Source organism: Pteropus medius, unplaced genomic scaffold (genome assembly GCF_902729225.1).
Source record: "Pteropus medius unplaced genomic scaffold, Ma_sr-lr_union100, whole genome shotgun sequence".
Lineage (NCBI taxonomy): Eukaryota > Metazoa > Chordata > Mammalia > Chiroptera > Pteropodidae > Pteropus > Pteropus medius.
The window spans coordinates 4,254,566-4,282,199 of record NW_024352784.1 but is presented as its reverse complement, the minus strand read 5'-3'; the positions used below and the strand labels follow the sequence as shown (position 1 = coordinate 4,282,199).

At 44.5% G+C, this 27,634-nt stretch overlaps 2 protein-coding genes and 1 pseudogene across 4 annotated transcripts in view; all 3 read left to right on the top strand.

Annotated features, from left to right (window-relative positions):
- The window catches only part of C2CD3 (C2 domain containing 3 centriole elongation regulator), a 113,894-nt gene extending 112,563 nt beyond the window's left edge, over positions 1-1,331 (top strand). For 2 of the 3 annotated variants that reach the window (XM_039848025.1, XM_039848026.1), the window contains exon 33: positions 545-1,331. In XM_039848025.1, the coding sequence (XP_039703959.1) occupies positions 545-703 (159 nt within the window). In that variant the 3' untranslated portion in view covers positions 704-1,331. The remainder of the gene's footprint in view (positions 1-544) is intronic. The other variant, XM_039848028.1, reaches the window with a different exon arrangement.
- A 68-nt stretch (positions 1,332-1,399) lies between these two features.
- Positions 1,400-24,000, top strand: UCP3 (uncoupling protein 3). The gene is made up of 8 exons (XM_039848034.1): positions 1,400-1,469; positions 14,498-14,554; positions 16,360-16,580; positions 17,347-17,557; positions 17,822-18,022; positions 19,162-19,263; positions 19,743-19,923; positions 22,290-24,000. Exons 3-8 carry the CDS (start codon positions 16,455-16,457, stop codon positions 22,402-22,404), a joined length of 936 nt encoding a protein of 311 aa, XP_039703968.1. The 5' UTR covers positions 1,400-1,469; positions 14,498-14,554; positions 16,360-16,454; the 3' UTR covers positions 22,405-24,000.
- Positions 23,265-27,301, top strand: LOC120590524 (protein FAM91A1-like; annotated as a pseudogene).
- Positions 27,302-27,634: the final 333 nt, after the last annotated feature.

Sequence of the window (27,634 nt, the reverse complement as noted above, 5' to 3'; positions counted from 1 at the left end):
TGTCAGCCTGAGGTAGGGAGATGTTTGGTAGCAGGGCTGTGGGAAGGTGCTTCATGTCGTCTGGCACCTCCAGGGACTCCAGAGGGCCAACAGAGTGTATTATTTACCAACATCTTCCTCCCAGAAGTTGGTTATATTCCCAGGATTACATGTGGGACAGACACAACTCAAAGGACAAATGACTTGTCTAGACTCATGAAGCAAGAGAAGAGATGAGGCTTCAAACCTGTCCTAGAGGTGACTGCCCCTCCTCCAGAGACCTAGAAAGAGTCTGAGTTGGTCCACATCTTACCTCTACTACTCTGAGCTGTGGGACCTTGAGTTTATTTCGCCTGAACTCTGGTTTCCTCATCAATGACGGTGTGATGTAACCTACCCATGGGGTTGAAGTAAGAGTTAACAAGATCAGATATGGACAGTGCTTTGTAAACTGGTCATCTCTGCCTCACTGTTAGCCAAAAGATCAGAAGATGAGAGGAATCCCAGTTGTTTCTTGGCAGTGCCATATCCTTAGTGCTGACCTAGCTGACTTCTCCCTCTCCAGGACAAGAGCGAAGCCACTGGAAGAGCCTCATCCCAAAAGCCTTGTCGCCTCAGACCTAACTCACTGCCTCCCAACCTGCCTGAGGAGGAAACTCGCAGGATCGCACGTATATTTTCTTCCCAATACTCCCAGAAAGACAAATGCAGCTCGAGAGACTGAGGGAAGGACCCACCGGCCCACCGTTCCTCAGCCTTGTTCAGCTTGCAGAAGGCATCGGGTCTGTTGCCCTCAGGGCTGTCAGAGTCCTGAAACCACCAACACCCTAGTCCATGGTGCTCTGAGACCCAGTTAATCCAGACTGGGGTAGCCTCCCAAACAGGCCCAGTGTCTACCTACACTGAGAACTTCAGCTTCCTTCTTTGGGAAGGCAAAAGCTAGAAACAAAATGGATTCCAGTGTCTAAGTGGCCCAAGCAGGCATCCTTCAACTGAGAAACTCCTCCCGGTATCCTTGAGATAGCCTACTGCTGACATGAGCCCACCCTCTGCCTGAATGTGCTGGGCCATTTTTGCCTTAAAGGTGGGAGGGTGGGGCGTAGACTGCGTCATGTATAACCGAGGAAATGTTACGGCCAACTCCAGTTCATTTGCTTGGGAATAAGTATATTTTATAGATACAAATTATTTTTATGCTGTGTTGAATTAATAGAAGAGGAGGGGGAAATCACCTCCTTCAAATGTTCTATCTGATTATCTGAAGTTCTAACCATGCTTTTAACTTATTTTTACCCAGCTCTAAAGGTCATTGTTCCTGCCTGTGTTTGAATAAAATCATATTGGTATTTGTATTCTGTGCACAAGTGTCTTTTGGATCGCCACTGGACAGGGTGCTCTGACAGTCAGAGAGAAAGCTTGACTACCATACAGTCTCTCAAAGAAGCTCATCTGGAAGCAGGGGCCAGACTTCTGAGCTCCCCAAAGATTAGGTTGGTCCAGAGTTGGATGAACTCAGTATTTCTGGGTGTATCAAATCTGTCAGCAAAGTGGAAGGGTCTCCTGGAACAAAATCCCACATCTCTCTGGGATGGGTAGCTCTGGCTTAGACTGTCAGACCTCAAACATTTGAGCAGCTACCTAGAGAAGGGCTGTGGGATAGATAAGAAGAACAAAGATGTGCAGAGTGACTGGGAGAGAAGGTTAGAAGGAAACTAACATGTAGGGACCCCCAAGCACAGGTCATTTGACTTTGTCCCAAAACAACTCTATAACCTACGTATTAGGATTCCTACTTTATAGTTGAACTGAAGCTCAACCAAGTTAAATAATTTGCTTCTGTTGATATAGCTTAGGAAATGAATCACCACAGAAGACATCTCCAGAGATGTTACAAGGCTTCTTGCACTCAGTAACCAAAACAGGTTACAGCCAGCAAGTGCTCTGAATTCAGCGAATTTGTGGGGAAAGACCATGTGGGCTGGAGCAGTCAGGGAAGGCTTCCTGGGAGGAAGTCTAGAGGTGAGCCCAGAGGGAGAACCAAGAGGTCAGTTGGGCCACATGCAGCTGGGGACAGAAGAGAACAGTCTGACTCTGCACTTCCCCAGTAGGCCTGCTCCAGCTTGACTTTCCCTCCATTTAAGCCTCTGTTGCCTCATCTATAAAATGGAGATAAAATCTTCAGCTTCACAGTGTTGTTGTGAAGATTAAATGAGATGACATTTGTGAAAGTGCTTCGCCTACACTTGGCACTTAGTGGAAGCTTAGGAAATGTCAGCCCCGCCCACTCCTTCCCACTCTCTGGACCTCCTGGAGCAAATCAGTGGATGGGCAAGCACACCAATAATTGAGACAGGCAGGATGTGTCCTTGGAAGGCACAGAGTGAGCAGGAAGCCTGAGAAGGGACAGGGTAACCTCACCGGTGAAGTGCCCTTAGACCAGCCTGCCCCACTTCACCCCAGTTCCCTAACTCTCAACCTGCCAGCTCACCCGCTCCCCAGAGCCTCCCTCTCAGGTTGCCAGCCCAGTGTCAAGGCCTGGGACTCCACCTCCCTTGAGGCCACAGAGAACCTACAGTGGGGTGGTTAGGGCCCAGGCCTGAGGGGGTTAAGCCATAGATGAGGAACATACCTTCAAAATCCTGCTTCATGTCCTATAAATAGCCTGATCAGGTCAAGTCAGGATAAGGCCACTGGAAGACATGGGTTGCTTCTACCCAAGCCTCAGGCAGCCTTCATGACACAAAGGCACCCTTAGAGTCTGAAACCTACCATATTCCTGGAAGTCGTATTTATTTCCCAGTGACATTCAGAGGTGAAACGCCTTTCAGGGTCATGCAGCATGGGATAAGGGCATGAGGTACATGTTTATTCCCACAACTACCAGCAGAGCTTAGCCAGTGCTTCCCCCACTTCCCTTTGAGCAGGAGTCCCAAACCCCCAGGACCTGTCCGTGGCCTGTTAGGAACCAGGCCACACAGCAAGTGAGTGGCAGACGAGCAAGTGAAGCTTCATCTGTATTTGCAGCCGCTCCCCAGCGCTAGCATCACCGCTTCAGCTCCATCTGAGATTATCAGGCACTAGATTCTCTTAGGAGCAACGGTCCCTGGTGCCAAAAGGGGAACCGCTGCCTTTGAGCACTCTCTCTGCAGAGACCTGAAAATGGGTGTTTCTGATCACCCAGAGGCTCACTGATCCTGGCCCATAACAGCCAAATTTGGAACTTCTAAAGCAGACTGGATTCTGGGGATAGGAAACCAAAGCCTACAGATTTAGTCTTGCCCTCAAGAAGCTCCCAGGTCAAAGTAAGCTAAGCCCTCCCACCCTCAGTTTCTTCTGGACCACTGCTCCCTTGCTTGGGTCCCTACTGTTTATCCCTCCCCATATACAGTACCTGCTACAATTCACCCACCACCTCCAGACCATCATTTCCAAATCAGAACCTAATTCCTGAGCCCAACCAACCTCAGTACCTCTAGCAGCCCCTCCCCTCATAAGACTAATGCAACTGCCTACTCTACCATTATTAGGGCAGGGCCTGGTCCAAGGAGGAGGACAGGCGCAGTCCAGCCTCTGCACTCAGCCTCTGAACTTGTGACCAGCTGCTTCATGGCCATGGCTCTGTGCCCAAATCCAGCAATGCCTACTCCCACCCAGTTAACTCCTTTTCTCCCCATCCCTCTCCACCCCTGCCTCCTTCTCCCTCCCTCCCTCTTTCCCCTGTCACCTAGGTCCCAGGTTCAGATGTGCCCATCCTTCACCCTCAGTACCTACCAATGGAGCCTGCTGCAGGGACCCTACTCTGCCCCACACACCCTCCCCAGCTCCCTTTGGCTCAAGCAGTGTCCATGCTGGAGCCTCGAAGTGTCATGTCATCGGGAATAGTGGTCACAGCAAATAGGCCCAAAGTACACTATAATTTACAGACTGGAGGGTTGGGCTCTGCCATGTGTTAGCTGTATGACCTGTGTAAGTCCTTGTCCCTCTCTGAGATTGTCTTCTCTTCTGTAAAACAAGCATTAGAAGTGTTAGTATCCTCAGCCATAAAAAGGAACGAAATACTGATACCACTCCAATACAGATAAACTTTGAAAACATTATGTTAAGTGAAAGAAGCCAGTCACAGAAGTCTGTCACATATTGTATGATTCTACTTATACGAAGTGTTCAAAACAAGCAAATTTATAGAGAGAAAAAAAATAGATGAGTGATTGCATGGGGCTGGTGGGGAAGGGAAGTGACTGCTGATGTGTTTGGGGATTTTTTTGAGGGGTGATGAAAATGTTCTAAAATCGATCATGATGATTGATGGTGGCATAACTGTGAATATACTAAAAACCATTGAATTATAGGTGAATGGTATGTGAATTATATCTCAATAAAACTGTTGTTTAAAAAACTTAGAATCCTAATTGTACCTACTTCATAGTTTATGATAAATAGAAAAAATGTATGTAAAGTATTTAGCACACAGTAGGCACTAAGAAATGACAGTTATTATCATTGTTATTATTAAGCGGAGGCCCAGGAGAGGCCTGCCCAGTCTATCAAGAAAGGCCTTGACCTTTGGACTCTTAAAGGTGTTAGGTCCAACACATGACCCCCCATATGTACCCTTATCACCTGAGAAAGCTCTTCTTTCAGTAGCTGGAAGAAGCTGTTTTAAAGAACCCCAAGTCAAAAGAACTGAACCAGATCTAAAACTCTGACCTCCCCCCTCACCTCCCTGCCCCTCACCAGCTGCCTTTTGTCAAGTGATCAGGCTGTCATCTAGCGTCTCTAGGGTGAGGTTTCAGTCCAGCTGGAGTGTATAAAAGATAGGTGCCAAACTGGAGGCAGCAGAAGCAACAGTAAATGGCAAGGGGGCAATCAGATCCCTGCTGCCACCACCAAGGATGGAGCCCTAAGGAGTCTTAAATAGGTCCTGTGCTTCCCCTACCCACACTGGATTCACAGGTAAGACCCCATTGTCCATACCCTTTCCTCCATGTTCTACCCCTCAGGGCAGCTTGCATTTAGAGCAGCCAGGAGCTGGTAGGGATCACTAGCCATAATATACAGAGCTGATAGAGGCTTAGTCCAGCCTCCACCTTGTCAAGACGAGGGAACTGCAGCCCTGATGCGGGGGTATTGTGGCAGGGCTGGGACTGGACCCCAACATCATGTCACTTACCCAGAACTCATTTCCTCCTGATCTGCTGGATGTCTCTGCTGTGATTTTGCAAATTCCTATTGATAAGAAGTGGCTTTCTCCTTAGTCTGGCCCAGAATTCCCCCCAGGATTCCTCTAGATTTAAAGCCTTCTCCCCATGAGGGCCATGGGGACTCCTTTCCTGAATAGGAATGGTAGAGACAGCTCTGGCCTGAGGCCTGGCCAAGGTCTCATGCTGAGGTTTACAGAGCCCATGGGAACTCTCCGCCCAGGCAGCTTCCTCAGTGGGGATGCCTCGGAGGGTTTGCCAGGAGGGTGGGGTCTGGCACCATGTCTCAGTAAGGGGTCCTCTGACCCCTGCTTCAGAGCCACTGTAGGAAAACTTGTTTCTAATGCAGATTCCCAGGTCCCAGCACAGATCTGAATCAGGATCTCTGAGGCTGAGGGCTCCGGGGATCGTGAGCTGGCCCTGAAGTCTGAGACTCTGGGCGGTGGAACAGGCACACGTGTCAGACAGACCTGGGCTTCAATCCCAGTGCCACCCCTCAGCCTTATGATTGGCTGAAGCCCTTGAAGCCTCAGGTCCCTTGCTTATGAAGTAGGAATAATCATAGTAACCACCTTAGAGCCAAAGGGCTCCTTGAGGACAGATTCAGGAAGCAGCAATCAAGTGTGGAGGAGATTGGGGAGCACTAACTTCAGGCAGCCCTTACCTGTACCCACCACTGTGGCCTCTCTACCCCACAACCCAACTTGACCAGTAAAAGTTCTGGACCCCTCCCTGTAAGATGTGGCTTTTGACCTGAGTCCATGCCTTAGCCACTCTGCCTCCCCTGGGTGGCTCAGGACTGCCTCTGCAACATGCTCCAGCTTCATCCCGGGCCATGGCTCTTGACCAAGTTCAGGCTCCAACACCTCTCACTGCACCATTCTAACAACCTCCTGACTGGTCTCTGAGCCTCCCATCTCTCCCTTCCAGCCCATCCTTGACACCTGCACCAGCATGCTCTGCATACTGGTCTGCCAGTGTCACTCCTCAACTTGAAAACCACCAACCGCTCCCACTCTCCACTAGATTAAATGTAGCCCTGGCATTTGAGGCCCTCCACCAAAGGCCACTGTGGGTGTCTCAAATCTCATTTCCCATTTCTCCCTTTCAGCAGTGGGGTTTCTTGGTCAACTGGTTCTCCCTTGGCCCCTCTGGCCCTGGGCCATCCCCGTACCAGGCTGCACAGAGAAGCAGGATAAGCTGCCCCTATCCCTGACTTTGGGGCCCCCCATCTAAAGGGCAATCACAGTAGTTAAGGAGTTAATCCTATAAGAAGGTATGGGACCGGGGACAAATGGGGACAAAGGAGATTCAGAAGGGAAGCCTTGGGTGGTTTAGCCCTCTGGCCAGGGAAAACCAGCCTCCCACAGGGAGACAGACAGCCATGCAGCACATGCCCCACAACAGGGGGCCAAGGGCAGAGAATCCTTAGGAATCACACAGCCTTGCTCAAATATGACCTCAGACATGTCATTCCATCCATCTGGGCCTCAGTTTGTAACTCTGAAAGTGGAGTAAAAATACCTAACTTTCAGAGTTCTTCTATTAGAGCCCAGGCAGCCACCAAAAGTGGGTTTTGGGGGTTTTTTTGTGAAGTTTATTGGGGTAACATTGGTTAATACAATGATATAATTTTCAGGTGTACATTATAAATTGACATCTGTATGAATATTGTGTGTTTACCACCCAAAGTCCAGTTTCCTTCGGCTACCATATATTTGACCTCCTTTACCCCATCTACCTACCCCCTCCTTCCCCAATCTTTACCCTCTGGTAACCACTAGTCTGTAGTCCATGTCCATGAGTCTCTGTTTGTTTGTCCTGCTAATTTGTTGCTTTCGGGTTTATATCCCACATATAAGTGATATCATGTGATTTTCAACTTTGTCTGTCTTATTTTACTTAGCATGATTATCTCGAGGTCCTTCTAGGTTGTCGCAAATGGCAATATTTCATCTCTTCTTATGGCTGAGTAATATTCCATTGTATATATGTACCATAGCCTCTTTAGCCAATCATCTATCATAGGACACTTCAGTTGCTTCCATGTCCTGGGCTGCTATGAACATCAGTGTGCAAATATCTTTTCAGATATGGGTTTTCAAGCCTTTGGGGTAAATACCCAGTAGAGGGATGGCTGGATCATATGGTAGATCAATTCTTACTTTTTTGAGGAACCTCCATACTGTTTTCCATAGTGGCTGTATCAATTTGCAGTCCCACCAGCAGTGAATGAGAGTTCCTTTTTCCCCGCATCCTCTCCAGCATTTGTTATTACTTGTCCTGTTGATTATAGCTATTCTAACAGGTGTGAGATGGTATCTCATTGTGGTTTTGATTTACATTTCCCTAATAGCTAGCGATGTTGAGCATCTTTTCAAATATTTGTTGGCCATTGTATATCCTCTAAGGAGAAGTATCTGTTCAGGTCCTCTGCCCATTTTCTGATTGGATTATTTGCTTTTTTGTTGTTATTGAGTTGTATGAGTTCTTTATATATTTTGGATATTAGGCCCCTATTGGAGGCGTTGCTTGCAAATATATTTTTCCATTTGGATGGTTGTCTCTTTACCTTGTTGACGATTTCTTTTGCTGAGCAGAAGCTTTTTAGTTTGATGTAGTCCCATTCATTTATTTTAGCTTTTGCTTTCCTTCCCTTTGAGGACAAATTCATAAAATCATCTTTAAGTCTAAGGTCCTTGAGTTTAGTTCCTATGTTTTCTTCTATGCATTTTATTGTTTCAGGTCTTATATTTAGGTCCTTAATCCATTTTGAGTTAATTTTGGTGTGTGGTCATAGATAGCAATCTAGTTTCATTCTTTTGCAGGTGGCTTTCCAGTTTTCCCAGCACCATTTAATGTAGAGGCTTTCCTTTCTCCACTGTATGTTTTTGGCTTTTTTGTCAAAAATTATTTGCCCATATAAATATGGCTTTACTTCTGGGCTCTTGATTCTATTCCACTGGTCCGTATGTCTGTTTTACTGCCAATACCATGCCATTGTGATTATTGTCACTTTGTAGTATAATTTGAAGTTAGGCAGAGTGATGCCTCCAGCCTCGTTCTTTTTTCTCAGGATGGCTTTGGCAATTCAGGGTCTTTTGTGCTTCCATACAAATCTGATGATTTTTTATTCTATTTCTTTAAAAAATGCCAATGGGATTTTTATGGAGATTGCATTAAATCTGTATAATGCTTTCAGTAATATGGTCATTTTTTTTAAATTAAGTTTATTGGGGTGACATTGGTTAATAAAATTATATAATTTTCAGGTGTACATTATCATTTGACATCTGTATATTCTATTGTGTGTTTACCACCCAAAGTCCAGTTTCCTCCAGCTTAATATGGTCATTTTTACTATGTTGATTCTTCCAATCCAAGAACATGGGCTATCTTTCCATTTCTTTGTATCTTCTTTGATTTCTTTTAATAGGGTCTTGCAGTTTTCATTAGGTAGGTCCTTCACGTGTTTCATTAAATTTATTTCTAGATATTTTATTCTTTTTGTTGCAATTGCAAAAGGAATTAGTTTTTCTATTTCTTTTTCTGATGCTTCATTATTAGAGTATAGGAAAGCTATGGATTTTTGAACATTGATTTTGTATCCAGAGACTTAACTGTATTTGCTTATTGTTTCTAGTAGTGTTCTTGTGGAATCTTTAGGGTTTTCTTTATAAAGAAACATGTCATCTGCAGATAGTGACAATTTGACTTCTTTGTTTCCTATTTAGATGCCTTTTATATCTTTCTCTTGTCTGATTGCACTCGCTAGGACCTCCAATGTTATATTGAATAAGAGTGGTGATAATGGACAGCCTTGCCTTGTTCCTGATCTTAGAGGCAAGGTTTTTAGTTTTTCACCATTAAGTATAATGTTGGCTGAGGGTTTGTCATGTATGGCCTTTATTATGTTAAGGTACTTTCCTTCTATACCGATTTTGTTAAGTGTTTTTATCATAAATAGATGCTGTATCTTGTCGAAGGCTTTTTCTGCATCTACTGATTTGATCATATGATTATTTTTAAATTTGTTTATGTGGTGTATCACATTAATCGATTTGTATATGTTGAACCATCCCTGTGGCTGTGGGATGAAGCCCAATTGATCATGGTGTATAATCTTTTTAATATGTTGCTGCATTCAGTTCGCTAGTATCTTACTTAGATTTTTGCATCTGTGCTCATGAGAGATATTGGTCTGTAGTTTTCTTTTTTTGTGTTATCTTCACCAGGTGTCAGGGTAATATTGGCCTCATAAAATGAGTTGGGAAGTATTGCCTCCTTTTCGATTCTTTGGAAGAATTTGAGGAGAATAGATATTAAATCTTCTTTGAATGTTTGGTAGAATTCACTGGTAAAGCCATCTGGTTCTGGACTTCTACTTTTTGGTAGGTTTTTGATGATTGTTTCAATTTCCATACTGCTGATCAATCTATTTAGATTTTCCAGTTCTTCTTGATTCAGTCTAGGAAGATTGTATTTTTCTAAGTACTAGTCCATTTCTTTTAGGTTATTAAATTTCATGTTATATACTTTTTCATAGTATTCTTGTATGATCCTTTGTATTTCAATGATGTCAATCATAATTTCCCCTCTTTCATCCCAGATTTTGTTTATTTGTGTCCTTTCTCTTTTTTCTTTAGTGAGTCTAGCCAGGGGTTTGTCAATTTTATTAACCTTCTCAAAGAACCAGCTCTTTGTTGCATTTATTTTTTCTATTGTTTTTTGTGGGTTTTTTTGTTTTCAATTTCATTTACTTCGGATCTAATTTTGATGATTTCTTTTTTTCTGCTGACGTTAGGCTTCATTTGTTCTTCCTTTTCTAGTTTTTTAAGATGAAGCATTAGGTTGTTCATTTGGGCTCGTTCTTGTTTTTGGAGATAGGCCTGTAATGATATGAACTTTCCTCTTATGACCACTTTTGACGTGTCCCAAAAGTTTTGATATGTTGTACTATCATTATCATTCGTTTCTATGTATCTCTTGATCTCTCTTTTTATTTCTTCTCTGACCCAGTTCTTTAGTAGCATGTTGTTTAATCTCCATGTGTTTGTGGTTCTTCCCACTTTCTTTTTGCAGTTGATCTCTAGTTTCAAAGCATTATGATCAGAGAATATGGCTGGTATTATTTCAACCCTCTCATATTTGTTGAGGCTATCTCTGTGTCCCAGTATGTGGTCTCTCCTTGAGAATGTTCTATGTGCACTAGAGAAGAATGTCTAAACAACTGTTTTGGGATGGAAGGCTCTGTAAATATCAATTATGTCTGGTTGGTCTAATGTGTCACTTAAGGATATTATTTCCTTATTGATTTTCTGTTTGGATGATCTGTCCATATCCTACAGTAGGATATTTAAGTCCCCTACTAAAATAATGTTTTGGTCTGTTTCTCCCTTTAGTTCTGTTAGTAATTGCTTAACATATTTCAGGGATCCCTGATTGGGAGCACAGATATTAATGAGTGTTATGTCTTCTTGGCGCATGATTCCCTTTATCATTATGAAGTGTCCCTCAGTATCTTTCTTTACCTTTTTTAGTTTGAAGTCTATTTCATCTGATATTAGTGCCGCTACTCTCGCTTTTCGCTGAATGCCATTTGTTCGAAATATCATTTTCCACTCTTTCACTTTGAGTCTATATTTGTCTTTGGAGCTGAGATCTGTCTCCTGGAGGCAGCATAAGGTTGAGTTTTGTTTTTTGATCCATTCTGCAACTCTGTGCCTTTTTAATGGTGAGTTAAGTCCATTTACATTTAGGGTGATTATTGAAATATGAAGTCTTCTTATAGCCATTTTATCTTTTGCTTTCTGGTAGCTTGGTGTTTCCATTGCTTCCTTGTCCTTGTATTTCTGTGGTTTTTCTGTTTGTTTGTTTGTTTGTTTGTTTGTTTGTTTGTTTGTTTGTTTTTTGGTTGGCTTTTGTGGGGTTTGCCTCTGGTTCTTCTTGTTTTATGTTATATACTTCAGTTCTGAATCTTTGGTGTGTGGTTACCATTACGAATATGTAAAGGATAGTTGTATATATACAGTTGTCCATTTTCTTCTGTGCGTGCCTTATCTCCATTCCCCTTTGAATTTGGATCTTTGAATCCCCCCCTTTTCGGTCATTATTATCTCAATTTGTCACTATGTATGCTGAACATTCATTACTATCTTGTTATAACAATTCTCTTCTTATTATTTAAGTTAATAATGCCCTGTTCTTAGTAAGGGTTGCACTCCTCTGCTTCTATTTGCCCAATAGTTACTTTACTCCTAATTATGTATTTTTTTTTATTTTTTATTTTTTTAAACAACGCAACCCTTGGTTGACCTCACAGATTGCAAGGAACTTGTCAGCTTACAATCCCTTATTTTTTACGCCTACAGCACCTGTGTATTTTTTTTTTTCATTTTTTTTTTAGGTGAGCTGACCCCTTTCAGTATTTCCTGTAGTGCAGGCCTCATAGTGGAAAATTCCTTCAATTTTTATGTCCGGAAAGGTCCTAATTTCTCTTTTTTTCCTCGCCTTCTATAATGCCCATTATTCTTATGTTTCTTCTCCTGATGGTATCAGCTAGTTCTTGAATTCCTCTTTCATTATTTTTCATTCTTCGGTTTCTCTCTTCTTCTGATTTATTTCTAGATTTCTGTCTTCGATATCACTAATCCTTTCCTCCATTTGGTTGGCTCTATTTCCCAAGCTTGCTATTTCATTTTTCAATTCTTGCAATGTGATCTTCATCTCTAGAAGTTCTATTTGGTTCTTTTTGAGAGTTTCAATCTCCTTGCTCTGCTCATCTAGGTATTTTTTCAATTCCTGAAATTGTCAATATGACTTGTTTTGGAATTCACTGAGTTTTTTCAGAAGTACTATCCTGAATTCTCTGTCACTCGAATTGCATATTTCTATGTCTGTAAGCTTATTTTTTGGAGATTTTTCTTTTTCTTTCTGAAATGCCTTGTCACCTTGGTTGTTCATGGTGTTTAATGGACTATTTCTCCACCTGGGCATTAATGGAAATGTATTCTGCTCTTTTTCCAGAAAGAAAATTTATTATATAAAGATCTCTCTTTAGCCTCCTGCAAAGAAGGTGCTTTCCTTTTGGTTTCCAGTAGGTGGGATCTAAGCCTCTTGGATCCCTGCTTTATACAAAGCTTTAAAAATGCCTTTTTATTTTCTGATAGATATTTAATCACACTCGCTACCCTCAGTTTCAGTCCCTGTCAGTGTTAGCAACAGTTTCGTTAGTGTTTCCTCAGGTCCCCATGGGGCTCTGCAGTGACTGGTCTCAGAGAGTGTGGGTTGGGAGCCCTCTGGGTTGGGGCTTGGGGGCTGTGCCTCGGCCTCAGTTTTGTAACCGTGGCTAGTAAAAATCAACTGTTGTTTCTCTGCCAGCCGCTTCTCTGCCTTCTGCCCTGATGACTGGGCCCTGCTGCCGGCTGGCCATGGGGAGCTCACAGCTTTCCCAGGCAGGGCTGTTCAGGGAATCTGCCACTCTTTTTCCCCCTCGCCCTTCTCCTGAATGAAGCTCCAGAGTCTGTGAGAGGCAGCTTCTTTATTTCTCCCAGTCCACCGTCTGACACCCGGGGTTCTGACCTGTGGTAGCTCTTATGCGCAGATCCCAAGCTCAGATGTGCTGGTGTGCAGTTTGGGTGACTTTTTTGTTGTTGCATTTTAGATGTTCAATTTATTTTTGTTTCAAGGGAAGAGATCTAGTGATGTCTCTCACTCCGCCATGTTTCCAAAGATCCCCACCAAAAGTTTTGAAGAAGGGACACTTCGACAACCAGTAAGAGACACAACACAGACCTCAAGGGCCTCCCAGCTGTGAGAGTCAGGCCCTCAAGTTCCCCAGGCTAAGGTTCCAAGAAGCCCAACCCACGTCACATGAGGTGAATGGCAAGGGAAATGCCAGCATTTGAGGAAAGAGAGGCTAACAGGATGTGGGCAGTCGCTACTCACAGACAGCTGCTGATCTTCTGTAAAGCAAAGCGGAGTGAAGACAGATGCATAGGGAGGACAGTACTGCTGCAGGGTTGTCCCCTCAGCCCAGCTCAGCTCCATGGGCCCCAGGGCCTCCATAACACCCTCCCAAGGAGCCAGATCTTTCTTGAACCCTGTCAAAGAGACACTGCAAAAATTCAGGAAGACAGGGTATGGGAGGAGCACTGCAGATGGAGCCGAGGCCTGATTTGTGCAACCTGCAGAGGCCTCAGCCTCTCGGGGACCCAGTTTTTTCATTTGCCAAACTGAGCATTGATTTCCACTTAGCCTTCCTCACCAAGCTGTAGTTCTGTGTGCTTAGAACTTAATTCCCCACAGATGGGTTTGCATATAATTTAATAACTCAAAGGGCTTCGAATGCCCTCAATAATATGAAAGAATGTGGGTATCCATACTACCACGTCCACTGGGGTCCCTGAGTAGAATGGTGAAGGGATACTTAGTGCCATCACAAGAATCTGGCTGGAGTTCTGTGATTTCAGCCAGTCTCTCCCATCTTAAGCCTCTATGTCTCATCTGTAAAATGGATTTAAAGTCTGCCCCACCTTCTTTCCAGGGCTGTTACAAGCCTAGTATAGCAGAATGAACCAAGCTCTGACACTTATAGCTGTTAACACTGAGCAAGAATATGTCTTTGAGCTTCGGTTTGGTCATTGAAAGTAGGCGAAATGGAGAGGCTCCTCTCAGAAAAGTTATGAGAATTCCATGAGATGGTGTATAAAACTCCCTGTGAACTTTTCTCTCCTCCTACCCTAAGCCATACCGCATTATTCATAAGCTCATGCCCTGCCCCACACCTGGAACACCCTTCACACTTCTCCAGCTGCTGAAATCTTGCCTACCTTTCAAAACTTAACTCACGCGGCCATCCTCCCACCCACCCCACATCATGAAATTGTTCTAATTACACCTCACAAACAAGAGAGAGGGTCTCTCTGACCTTTGAGTCCCTTCTTGATGGCTCTTTCCTTCTGACATGGGTCCAGCCCATCTTACACTACAGTTATTTGTGTATGTGTCTAATTACACTCCTCCCCACCCCACACCCCCAAAAAACACTCCTTGAGAGTTCCTTGTGGGCAAGTTGCACTCATTGTTCTTATTCATCTCCAGATGTCCCGGAGCGCAAAGCATAGACCCTGGCATGAGGCGGATTTTATGGAGGGCCTATAGGCCATGGCGAGGACTTTTGACTTTGTTTTGAATAATGGAATGGCGGGGGGGAGCACTGGACAGTTTAAGACAAGAGAGTGATATGATCTGACTTATGTATGCTTGGACACTACGTTAAGTTCCCATCCAGAAAATCTCCTCCTCCATCTGCTTTCCAGGCCTAACGTTCCAGAATCGGTGCACAATTCCCTTTACAGCTCAGTGACCATTAAAATGTAAGTTATACCTCAATTTTAAAAGTTTGAAAAACAAAAATTTGAATATAATTTCATGCAGAGAGAGATCAAAATAAAAGCACCCCTTCCTAAGGGCAGGATTTAGAAGTTATCCCTTAACACTATGTCCCAGGCTTCCAGACCAGGGTTTAGTTCCAATTTCAACACATCCTACCACATCTCACCTCCTTCATTCCGTCTGGATAATTCTACACCTGTCTTTCTGAATGTAAGCTCCTTGAGAGCAAGAGCCAAACATGATTCATTGCATATTTTTTCTTCTCTAGTACCTAGCATAGTGATCAAGAAATAACTGATCACTGAGATAGTCATTTACGCCTTAGCATGAATTAGAACAAACAGTTCCATCTTAAGAACAGACTGTCCCAGGGAAAGGTGGCAGAAAAATGAGAGTCCAGGGTGCTGTGTGGGTTGAGGAGATAGCACAGAGAAATCAAGAGTTGTAGATGGCAGTCCTGAATGAACTTCTACCTTTTGGCATCAAATTATCACTGTTGAACAGGTAACATATTATTCTCATTTACTGAAGAGAAGTTAAATAATGTATCCAAGGTCCTATCACCCATTAGTAAGCCATGAAGCCAAGGCAGGAGTTCAGGTTACCTCACCACAGGACCAGAGTAGGGAAGAGAGCTCACACTTTGTCCACTTCACGACTCTGTGGGACTGGTCCTGGTTCCAGAGGTGAAGATACTAAAGAGTCCTGGATCCCAGCACACTAGGGGTATGAGTTGGGGCACCAGTGGATGTGAATTGCTATGAGATGGCATCAACACTAAGGCTTGATGCATAGAAGTCCAGACTATAAAAATGCAGGGCTGCCCATGACAGGTGTGCCAGAGTCCCAAGGTAACCAAGGCTAAACCAGGACCCTCAGGTGCAAACATACCCCTGATCAACCAGCAGTAAGATGGGCACAGACACAGGTACACACCAGGGACATATTCCCTCGACCCAAGACTGATCCTCCTCTGACAAGCTCGTCCTCGTCAGCTGAGAAGGGACAGCCTTGGAAGTGTGAGGAAAGGAAGAGCACGTGGCTGACACCAGCCCAGAGAGCAGAGGCAGTCCCCACTTCAGCCTCACCTTCCTCAGAGCCCTGAGAAGACAAAGCCACTGAGTGGCCCAAGGCTGGTCTCCCTGACTTCTCTATGCCCAGGACATCAGCCCAGGATCCCACAGGGTTGGGAGGAGGCATCTCTAGTCACAGACTAAATATCTTTAGTAACAGAAAAGGAATCACAAGCTGAGAAGGATTTTGTTTGTTTTAAATATAATAAAAGTATATTCGGGCAGCCTTGAAAAACAAACAAACAAACAAAACAAACAAGCCTTCATCCAAGATTACTAGCAATTTAGTTTAATTCATGAGGCACATTTATTTTGTTTTATTTGGGATAAAAGGACCTGAAATGGTGAGACTTCTCAGGCTCTCCATATACCTTGGGAGCAGACTTTTCCCAGGAAGCAGCTTATTGCTGAGGAAGGAGAACAGCATTGTGGGGTGGAATCAAAACCAGGTCTGGTCACTGCTTTAGCCTTGGTATCCTCCTCGGCACAGTGAAGATCCACCAGTAGCCCTGCCTACACCATGAGGGCAGTGGGGAGGCAAGGATCACGAGAGATAAGGGAGGAGAAAGTGACCAGTTTGTATAAGCCAGTTCACAGTTAAATATAGCTGCCCAGGCTTTTCACTTATAAAGTCCCTCCTGGTGCTATGGGGAGCCTGGGGACCAGCCAGACCGTACATTTTCCATCTGTCTCCTCTTGCCTGTCCCCTGCAGCCTTCTTCCTGCACGAAGGCCCAGAGCTGCAGAGTGGCTTCTCTCCTTGGACCTGCACTGGGCCCCGGAGGGACCAGACAGAGCCTTCTGGGACCATGGTTGGTCTAAAGCCTTCAGAAGTACCTCCCACAACAGCTGTGAAGTTCCTGGGGGCAGGCACGGCGGCCTGTTTTGCTGACCTCCTCACCTTCCCACTGGACACGGCTAAGGTCCGCCTGCAGGTAGGTGCCCTTTGGCCAAAGGTCACTGTTCACATCAGAGGAGGGGCTGAGGTCCCCACCACGGCACCTGCACCAACTGCCAGCAAGCTCTTCCTCAAACAGAACCCCAAACAGGCCACTGACTTCTTGCTTAAGATCTTGTCTTGCCGCTTCCCCATCACCATCACCCAAGACAAAAAAATCTTAATTCCGTCTATGACCATGCCACCCTGAACAAGCCCAATCCCGTCTGATCTCAGAAGCTAGGCAGGGCCTGGTTAGTACTTGGATGGGAGACCACCTAGGAAGACCAGGTGCTGTAAGCGTAAAAAATAAAAATAAAAAAATAAGGAATTGTAAGCCGGCAAGGTCCTTGCAATCTGTGAGGTCAACCAAGGGTTGCCTTGCCAATAAAAATAAATAAAAATAAAAAATCTTAATTCCTTGTCATGACATGGCAGGGCACTTCATGACCTAGCTCTACTTGGGAAACCATGAAGTATGAAGCAAAAGTAAGGAATTACTGGGTGACCTTGGGCAAGCCACTGACCACTGTAGTGGGAGAAACAGTCTGCCCTCCGTTTGCTCTGAGTCAAACACCACACCATGTCTAACAGCTTGTGAGCTGTAAACTGGTATACAAACCTCAGCTATTCTCACTGGGATGTGACAGCTGAGGTCATGCTTCTTCTTGAAGTATAGCCCCAGGCAGGTCCTTCTGCACACAGCCCCATCCACCTACCGACCCCCACCCAGCTCCTCACACTTCTGTGGGGGCGGCCCTCAGATCCAGGGGGAGAACCGAGCGACCCAGGTGGCCCGGACCGTTCAGTACCGTGGTGTGTTGGGGACCATCCTGACCATGGTGCGCACTGAGGGGCCCTGCAGCCCCTACAACGGGCTGGTGGCCGGCCTGCAGCGCCAGATGAGCTTCGCCTCCATCCGCATAGGCCTCTATGACTCCGTCAAGCAGTTCTACACCCCAAAAGGATCAGACCGTGAGTGCTTGTGGGCATCCCATGGACAACTGTGGGTGGGTGGAAGCAGAACTTGTGGGTGCAGAGATCAGGGAAGTTCAGACTCAGAGGCAGAGCTGGGGCGTGGGGAGCTGGTAACAGATGCTCAAGCCCATCAAGGAAGGTCCAGAGTAATGGCCCAGAAGAAGTGGGCATCAGACAGGGACAGCACTGCAGAAAATAGCAACAGGCTCAGAGAGGCGCCAGGTGGTGGGGCACTGTCCCAGTCTCAATTCTTCTCCCCAGACTCCAGCATCGCCACCCGGATTTTGGCAGGCTGCACCACAGGGGCCATGGCAGTAGCCTGTGCCCAACCCACGGATGTGGTGAAGGTCCGATTTCAGGCCAGCATTCACCTTGGGCCTGGGAGCAACAGAAAGTACAGGGGGACAATGGATGCCTACAGGACCATCGCCAGGGAGGAAGGGCTCAGGGGTCTGTGGAAAGGTATGTCTGGACTCCGCTCAAGGGCCTTTGGCAGAGCTTTCCCTACCCCAGGGCTGGAGCAGAGAACCGAGCAATAGGGAACTACCAGCATAGTGTATTCCAGTAATTCTGAAAGAGCATCCTAACCAAAAACATCTCAGCACCCCAAAGTCAGTTCAATTTACCAACCCTTCACCATGTGTAGGTGTCTGGGAGACAGATAGAAATGAATAGACGACACCTTCCACACCCTCACAGCTCTCACAGACACATAGAGGTGATGAGACGTGTCAAGGAACAGCCACACCATGGGGCAGGATGTGCTAGGTTCATGCAGAGGATCGGATCCGAGGCAGGAGAAACCATGCGGCTCTGAAGAAAGATGATGCTCAAGCTAGGCCTCAAAGGCTCAGCAGGCTTTTGATGTGTGGAGATGGGAGGGAAGGGCCTTCTAAGCAAAGATGTAAGAGAAGTGACTGCAGGGCAGGGAGAGGAAACAGAAGGCAGCTGTAAGGAGTGGGGCATGTGGGGAGATGCTATGAGAAGGGAGCTTTCTTGGAAGCAAAGCTTTAGGGTAACCTACTTAACTAAATGCTGGCAACCTGGACAAATGCTGGAGTCTCTCTCACATGAAGCCCAGGGTCACATGAATCCTCACAAAAGGAACAGTTTCCCAGTGAAGGTTAAGGGCAGGACATATGGGTCACAGCCCTGACCCTGCAGTCACCTGCACTGTGTCCTCCTGGAGCCTGGCCCTTATCTGTGAAACCAGGGGGTTGGCCTTGATGCCCTCCTCAGGCCCTGCCACCACTGCATTCTGTCACTGTTCCAACAGCCCAGCCTCCCTCTTCCAAAGAAAGACTTCTTTTTCTAGCTCTAACCAAGCGTCACGGAGGTATACTTAAATTTTGATATTGCAGATTATCCTCCAAAATTTCACCCAAACACACACAAGTGGTCCTGTTTTCTGTCTCTAAGGAGGACACAGAAAATCTGAGAGTTAACATTAGAAAATGTGTAATCTACTCAGCTGAGGTGGGCTCCTCTGAGACTGCTGAAATGGAGCACTATGCCCCCCAAACTGGGACCTGGGGCCTTGCAGTTGGGGGGTCTACTTCTCCTACTCCCTGTTGATTAGCCCTCTCTCCGCTTTCCAACAGGAACTTTGCCCAACATCACAAGGAATGCCATTGTCAACTGTGCTGAGATGGTGACCTACGATATCATCAAGGAGAAGCTGCTAGACCATCACCTGCTCACCGGTGAGGCCCGGCGCTCCAGGCAGACAGCCCTCCCACAGCAGAGAGGGAACCTGGAACTCCACATAGTGGGCACCACCCAGAGGCAACCAGGCTTTAGAACAAGCAGAGAGAGGAGCAGCACCCAGTAAATCATTGTGACAAGTAGGAAAAAACCCTAGACGGGGGAGCCAGGGACCTGAGTTTCAGCCCAGCACCATTTCTTGCCATGTATTTTTAAGCAAGGGTCACCTTCTTGACTTCAGTTTCCTCAGACAAGGTGGCTGGGCTGGTGACCTTCCAACTGAGAAGGCTCAGTTCTATCTTGCTAGTACTTATCAAGAGCTCCACCCAGGGCACAGTGAGAGAGATGGAAAATACTACCCTCATGCTCAAAGAGTTCACAGTTTAATTGGGGACAAATGATAAACACACATGGAACAGAAAACAAGTGTACTCCCCATCTCACAGCCTGATATTTGCTCTCCCCTTCCCTGCTACAGACAACTTCCCCTGCCACTTTGTCTCTGCCTTTGGAGCTGGCTTCTGTGCCACGGTTGTGGCCTCCCCAGTGGATGTGGTGAAGACCCGGTATATGAACTCGCCCCCAGGCCAGTACCGCAGCCCCCTGGACTGTATGCTCAAGATGGTGGCCCAGGAGGGGTCCACAGCCTTCTATAAAGGGTGAGCCTTCCTCTCCTGCTTCCACACTTCCTCCTAGAAAACTTAGGCTTCTCTCTGTTCCTTCCTTCCTTCCTTCCTTCCTTCCTTCTTCTCTTCCTTCTATGTATAATGTGCCTACCAAGGGTCCATCTGGGGATGCAGTGGTAAATAAAACAGATGTAATTGCCACAAAGGAGAGTATAAAGAACTATGGAAGTTAAAAAATGGAAAAGAGCAAACTAAATCTAATTCGGAAAGTCAGGGGAGCCTTATCTAAGAAAAAGGAGTCTAAGCATTGGTCAAAGTGTTGTCCCCAAACTTACTGGACCAGAAAGAAAGAGGGAAAAGTGGTTGGTAATCATGAGACTTTTCCCTAGCCCACTGCCACAACCAGGGGTCACCACCAATGGCAGCTGAAGTGCGCAATGTGCATCACATTTCCTTGCTTCTGTGTCTTGGTATTTACCATTCCCTCTTCATGGAACGCCTTTCCCGTGCCATTTACATGCCCTAAATCTTGGCCATCCTTCAAAACTAGTGCAAATGCCACCTCTTCTCCTCAAAACCCTCAAGTATCCCTGTGAGCTTCAGCAATACTTCCTTGATACCATTTGTGTGGTATTTACTACTTCCTACTTTGTGTTATAAATATTTGTAAGGTTAAATTATCTGCTATGCTGGAGTGCAAGCTCCTCAAAGCCAAGGAGAACGGCTCAGTTCTATCTTGTCAGTACCTACCAGGAGCTCCACCCAGGGTACGGTGAGATAATAAATACTACCCTTATGCTCAAGGAGCTCACAGTTTAATTGGGGACAAATGATAAACACACGTTTCATCTCCCAGAATCCCTAGCACTCAATACATAGTTTATTAACAATCATGATCACTAAGTCACTATTAGGCCTTGTGCTAAGTACTTTACATATATTATCTTAACAACCCCCTGAACTGTACAGTGTTCTCCACATTTACTGAGGAAGAGACTCATAAGCATCAAGTAACTTGTCCCAAGTTCACAAAGTTAAAAGGGCAGAGCCACAGCTCAAACCCAGATTATCACACGCAACCCAACAACGTGTTGTTCATCCTACTGCTAAGCTCTTTGCCTGGCCCTCTCACCTCTCACCACTGATGACAGTTTTCTGGCTCCCATGTCAGACTGGACCAAGCAAGCAAACAGGTTCTCAACCCTGGGAATGACATCATAAAACTGTGTTTCCACTGGCAGACTGTTCTTTTCATAAGAGCCTCTATTATTATGATCTTCAGCTATAGCCAATTGTCTGAGTTTATTCTTTCACTTGGCAAACATTTACTGAGCTTCTCATGGGTGTTAGGCCCTGTGCTACGCTTCTCTCGAGGAACAGCTGTAAGTGGGTGACATCTATTGAGCATTTACTGATACCAGGCTCTGTGCTGTGTACTGTACATTAACTCATTTAATCCTCATGACAACTCTATGAGGTAAATACTGTTGTTTTTCTCTTTTTACAGGTAAAGAAACAGACTCAGAGAGATTAAGTAACTTATCCAAGGGCATGAAACTAGAAACTGGTAGAGCTAGGATTTAAACCAAGGTCCAACTCAAGTTCACATTCATTGCCCCAGTGCTATCTATACTCCCTGTGATGAACCTAGGCTGAGGGTTCAGAAGGGGCCTTGGTGTGAGGTTATGGTGCCCAAGCTGGTTCCTACAGAGCCAAAAGCAACCAGCCAGGTGAGGAGAGCTGGTGACAATCTAAGCAGAAGGAGCAACATGGGCAAAGGTATGGAAGTAGGGGTCTGGCAGGAGCAGAGAGGACCAGGAGGGGATTAGCAGAGACTGGCTGAAGAGAAGGGCAGGCGCTAGATTGCAGGCTCCTCCCTCAGTCTGTGAAGCACAGCTGATGTGGGGACTCTCTCCTGGCTGCACTATCACAGGACAGGCAGGCTCTCTGGAGATTAAATAAAATTGGTGTTACACTGTCTCCGCCCTGCGGTGCCTGGCAGGTGCCTCCTCAGAGGTGACTGCTTAGGACATAAATGAGCCCACAAACACCCAGCAGCAGAGTGGCGTCAGGAGGTTTTAGTAAAGCTGCTTAACCACCCTGGGTCTCAGTTTCTGAAAAAGACAACTGGAAGCAACCATAGCTACCTTATAAACAGTGGGAATAACTGCCTGATATAATAACCTGGCTCAAAATGTTAGTTTTCTTTCCTTTCCTGACTCCAACTTCTGCCTAAATTCCTTCAGCAAAGAAGAAAAAGACTGAACCAATATTAGAAAATGCTCATGACTGACAGAAGTCCAGGCCCGTTCGCACTAACACTGTGATGGAGAGAGCACAGTAGATCTCTTCAGGAACTTAGTCCACCGCGTTTGATGTTTTGGTTGTTTTCTCATCAGCTTTACACCTTCCTTTTTGCGGTTGGGAGCCTGGAATGTGATGATGTTCATAACCTACGAACAGCTGAAACGAGCCTTGATGAAAGTCCAGATGCTACGGGAATCTCCGTTTTGAATAGGACAGGCCACTTGAGACTTAACTGGAACAAAACCAGTTAAGAATGGAATAAATTAGTGGGTCTATGCATACAGGAACACAGACCCACACATGTTTACAGAACTGTTTACTTGCTGCTGACTCAAGAAACAGAAGTAGAAGAGGAGGAAAGATTCTGGTCTTCAGTGCTTTGTCTTGAGAACACCTTTGTTTTGCACTGACAAGATGGAAAAGAAATTATATTAATTTTTGAAACCCATTAGGTTGGATGCCTAACATTTAGGCAAGAGAAAATAAAACAGATCCATTTGGATAAAATGGAAGTTTGCAAACTATGTCCCCTGAAAAATCTGATTAGACGATGAATTATGAACAGGAAAGACTGCGAGCATGAGACAGGAGTGGCTCATAACTTGGAAATCAGCTAAGGAGTCTAGAGGGGCACAGTCAAAGCAACACAGAGCTGTGACTACTGCCTTTGATTAACTATGGATCATCGGCCATATGTGTAATAAGTCTGCTGTGTAGAATCCATTTGGATTCTAGAAAATTTGAGGGGGAGCACTGCTGGGCCAGTGCGAGGCTGACTCATAAATAGTCCCTCATGACACTGAGAATCCAGAGGACAGCCTCAGTCTCCTTTCCTGTAAAATGGGAGTAATAATCCCAACCCGGCTACCTCACCAGAGGTATCATGAGGATCAAGTGAGAAGCTGGAAGGGAAAGCGCTTTATAAAAGCTCTGTACAAATGTAAATATAAGGACAAGGCCATGGGAAAGATTTTTGTCTGGACAATGAGGAATTGCCAGGGAAGAAGTTTTTCAAAGATAGTTGTCTAGAGGTGCGACCAAAGGAATCGGGAGCTCCAGGACCAGGAATGACAGAGGATGACGTGCAGCTGTGTGGGAGCCCCACTCCCATGCAGCCCTCTCCTCCCGGCTGGACTGCGAGGCACCTCGAAGAGTGCGGGGCTTTGGAAAAAAGAGGTAAATGCCAGGCTGAGAGCCTAAAGTATCAGGACTCAGAATTTTGGAAAATTATTATGACTCAATAAAGGAATTCACACCTTGGGTGTTGGAATGAGAACAGGCACTTTTCTTCCTTTTCCTTCTTGGACAGAATTTCCCTTTCTCACTTCAGGCCAGATCTGGCCCCACACGCCCACACTGCTTTGGGCTCTCTCTCCGCAGGCTGGTTGCTCTGCCTTTTAGGGCTTTAGCTCCTCTATCTGTAAAAGAGTTAAACCAGATGACCTCCTTCTAAATTTAAGACTAGACATTTTTCAGGTTGATAATGGGGACGCAGAATGCTTGTCTTTTTCTGCTTCTTAGCAGCTGTGTGGCTCTGATGACAGAACTGGGTTGAAACCTCGCCCCGTACCACCTTACTAGCAGCCCAACCACCAGGAATCCTTGCACCTCAGTTTTCTACCAGAGAAGTGGGAATAATTCCTACCTGGCAAGAATGTTCAGCAAAGTCACCCCTCTTTCTCTGCTCTGACTCCTCTGTACCCTGGGAAAAAGTGAATATCTACTCACTTCTCATCTCAGCACTTTCTTAAGTTTAAATTATAATTTGAGATCATCTACATATATAAACTGGAAAGTCCAAACAAAAGCAAAAAAATATATATTTAGTGTCTAGTTTGGATTTCAAATAAATTCATATTTCAAATTTTCTTACTTTTGAGTTGATTGATATGTGCAGTGTGTGTGCGCGTGTGTGCGCGTGTGTGCGTGTGTGTGTGTGTGTGTGTGTGTTTGTAGGGATGATAAGAGGAGTTGGTTAGGCAAAGATCTGAGGAAGAATGTTCCAGAAAAAGAAAACAGTCCACAGGCCATATGGGAATAAGCGTGGAGTGTTCAAAGAACAGAAAGGCGGCCTGTGTGGCTATTGTAAAGATAATGAGGAGACAAATGTGAGATTATTCATCTATTCATTCATCAAATATGTAAGAGTTGTGCCAGAAGCTGAAAAGTCAGAGGACAGCCAATTGTTTGGAAAGCTTGGCAGAGAAAGAAAAGAGGAAAAATAACCATTGTAAAAGAAGTAGGAAAGTGCTGTGAGCTCCTTTTAATTTGCACACATACATACACACATATGAAGAAAGGAAAGATTGAAGATGAGAAAGATTGAAGAGAAGGACAAAAGATTGCAGAAGCAAGGTCCTAGAGAAAACAGAAGAGCACAGAATAAGGGGTACTGGTGGGATAGGTGACTCTAGATAGGATACAAGAAATCTAGAAATAAAAGAGTCATACAGGCAAAAATTTTGAAATGGAGAGAAGCAAAATAAAGGCATTCTCCAATCTTTTCACTGAAATTTGAGGAATGGTCACATATGAAAGTAGATCAGTGGGCCTTGACAGTTATTTATAAGAAAGATAATTTTAAAAGCTTTTTTCTTCTTAAAATATAATTAAAGAAGAAACTTGGGTCCTCTGGTGCACCCTGATGCTGTTCTCTGTTCTTTGCCATGTTGAGCTGTCTGGAGCCCTCACCATGGAGCAGCCTAGGCATTCTAAAGTATACGGTGTGAGGTCACCAGCAAGATTCCCTCAACTGTCCCAAGGGCCTCACACCAGACATGGAGTTCCACAACAGGCACAGCGATCCGTGGAACAAGCTAACTGCCAACATGTGACAGTGTCTTGGAAATTCACAGAGAAAATATGCAAAGCAGGTTGTCTTCCACATATACACAATCAGATATGACACAGAAATGTAACTTAAACGTATCAAAAAAGATGAACGCAAATACTTTAAGGAACTATTACAGTCAAGATTATTTTGTTGCTGTCCCTGACCATTTATTGGATATTATGGTAAAGGGCCTGAGGATAACACCTTTTCGTATTATTCTGAGATTAGGACATTATAAACCATGAGAAAATTTATGCTTCATTGCCCAATTTTACTAAGGCTGACTGTCTAAGTCTTCTTGGCATAAAAAGATAGCAATACATTGCTATTATAAATCAATGTAGATCATCAAATTTGTTCTTTTTGAAATTTGAAGAATGGTCACATCATCTACCAATAAAGCCAGTGGAACTGCCATAGAGGCATGGTGGGTGGTATAGGCTGGTCAGATCACAAAAATGGCATAAAGATATGCATTTTTCCTGAGAAATATACTGTAGATAAGATCACTGATCCAGGTCCTCAAGACTCTATATCATTAGATTACAATGTGGTACATCGTTTATATAACAAAAAATTTATTTGACTATATCAATATCTAATGAGAGTTTTATTCTCAAGAGTTTTGTAATGAACTGAATGCAAGATAACTAGGTGATTATTCTGAAACTTTGTATTTATTTTAATTGAGTATGCTAATGATGCAGAGCTTGCAAATGTTCCTGAGATAGCCTTCTCCCTGGTTAGGAATGGTGTTTCTGTGTATTGCTGATTGGGCTTTGTCCATGAGAAAAGACAGTAATAATGTGGATCAACTTCATTCACCATGGTGGAATGTTTCATTGGTAAACATTTAAAATTACTTTTGATCCACAAAAGATACTCCTATCACAGGATGGCAAGGAAAGTATGAGTCCTGAACAAGAAACTTTGTCAGCTCCGATATTGAAAAATATAGGATCCAGCTGACAGCCAGTATAAGCAATTTGGGTGTGTCTGCAGGATACACAAAGCACATTGTTTTCCTATTTGATTCAGCTCTTGCCTTTTTAATGTTGGGAAATCTTTCACCAAAAGTTGGCAAACTCTCACTTTAAGTCCCTTGCACAGCTTCCTTACAGAACTAGAAAAGCTTCAAAACACTGGTGAACAAGAAGTGCAGAGATATTTTGATCAGGCACTTACTCTGAGAAACACAATACTGCTTCTGCGTTTTAATAACGATATAGTCACAGAACTGCATAGCCAGAACAACCCAATTCTGGTTTCCTTCCGAACCTCTTACACTATGAAAGCCTACTTGATTTGAACCCTGCAACTTGCAGCAGAGTTCTAAACAAAAATTACATGTTTATTTCCTTTGCTCCTCTCACTAATGAATTCGCTCCACCAGTAATAGTACTCCCCAGAATATTAGACCAGTTAAACAGAAGTCACTGCCCAGAAATCAGATCCTCATTTCTTGTACTGTCCAAAGGTACAAAATTTCAAAAAAACAGTCAGATATGTTTCAGGGTTATTACTGAGCATAATAATGTTTTGGAGTCATAGTACTGAAGTAATCTCTACTTCAGATTAGTTTAGATGTTGAATGATGGGATGAGAGAAACCTTTCTATTTGATAAAACAGAACTACAAGGATAATTTGCTTGTGTCAATATGGGTGTTCATAAGCATTATAATCAAGGGACAAAATGGGCTTACAGGGATTTCTGTGGATATGTCCCCCTGACTATGCTTCTAGTCAACATGCAGACAGAAAACTTGGTGGTGCTTCTGATCAGAAAGGAGAACCTGATTTAACTTCCTGCTCAGAGCAAGTGAAAGTACAGAATCATTTGAAATGGTCATTGAGGAAGCAACTAAGTGTTCAACAACAAAACAACTCTGGGGTTGCCACAACAGAAGCCAACTGGTTTCCTCTTGAGCTGTTTCTCATTTAGTTCAGAGCTGTTTATCTGTTTAGTTCTGAATTAAATAAGAAAGTTTGTAGGAAAACTGCTAAACACAATCTTTGGAGAAAAGAAAGCCTTTGAAAACGCTTGCCATTCCAGTAGGAAACTCTCTATATGTCCTTAACTTTGTTCACTCATTCTAGAAAGGCGCTTCAACACTGGATATTCACACAGAGGACAGCTTTTTTAGTTTGCTTTACCATCTTATGCTAGTCTGGCTTTTGCATGTGAGTGCAAGACCAGCAGTGGATGTGAAATAATTTTTGACTTGACTTAGTTTCAACTTTGCTTATGCTTCTACCAGGGCCATGTACTCAGTGTGTTTTTCTTACCTGTGTGAAGGAAAAAGGGGCTATGTAATAAACCTGACAAGCTCAGTGACCAAAAGTAACCCACAGGATGGTCTGATCACAAATTCCTAACTGGGCAGGTCATAGCAACTTGTCATATCCTTGGCCAATAGCAAAGGTCAATATTTACCTTCAGTGAGCCCTGATCATTTTTCTTATGCATGTAGGATAACATACCATTGAAATGTTAGAGTAAATTTTCTTTTATAGACCCTTGAAGGAACAACTGCTGGCACCAGACCACAAGACCACCAGGGTAGACCACAGAAGCCCTCATTTTGATCCCTGCATATCATTTC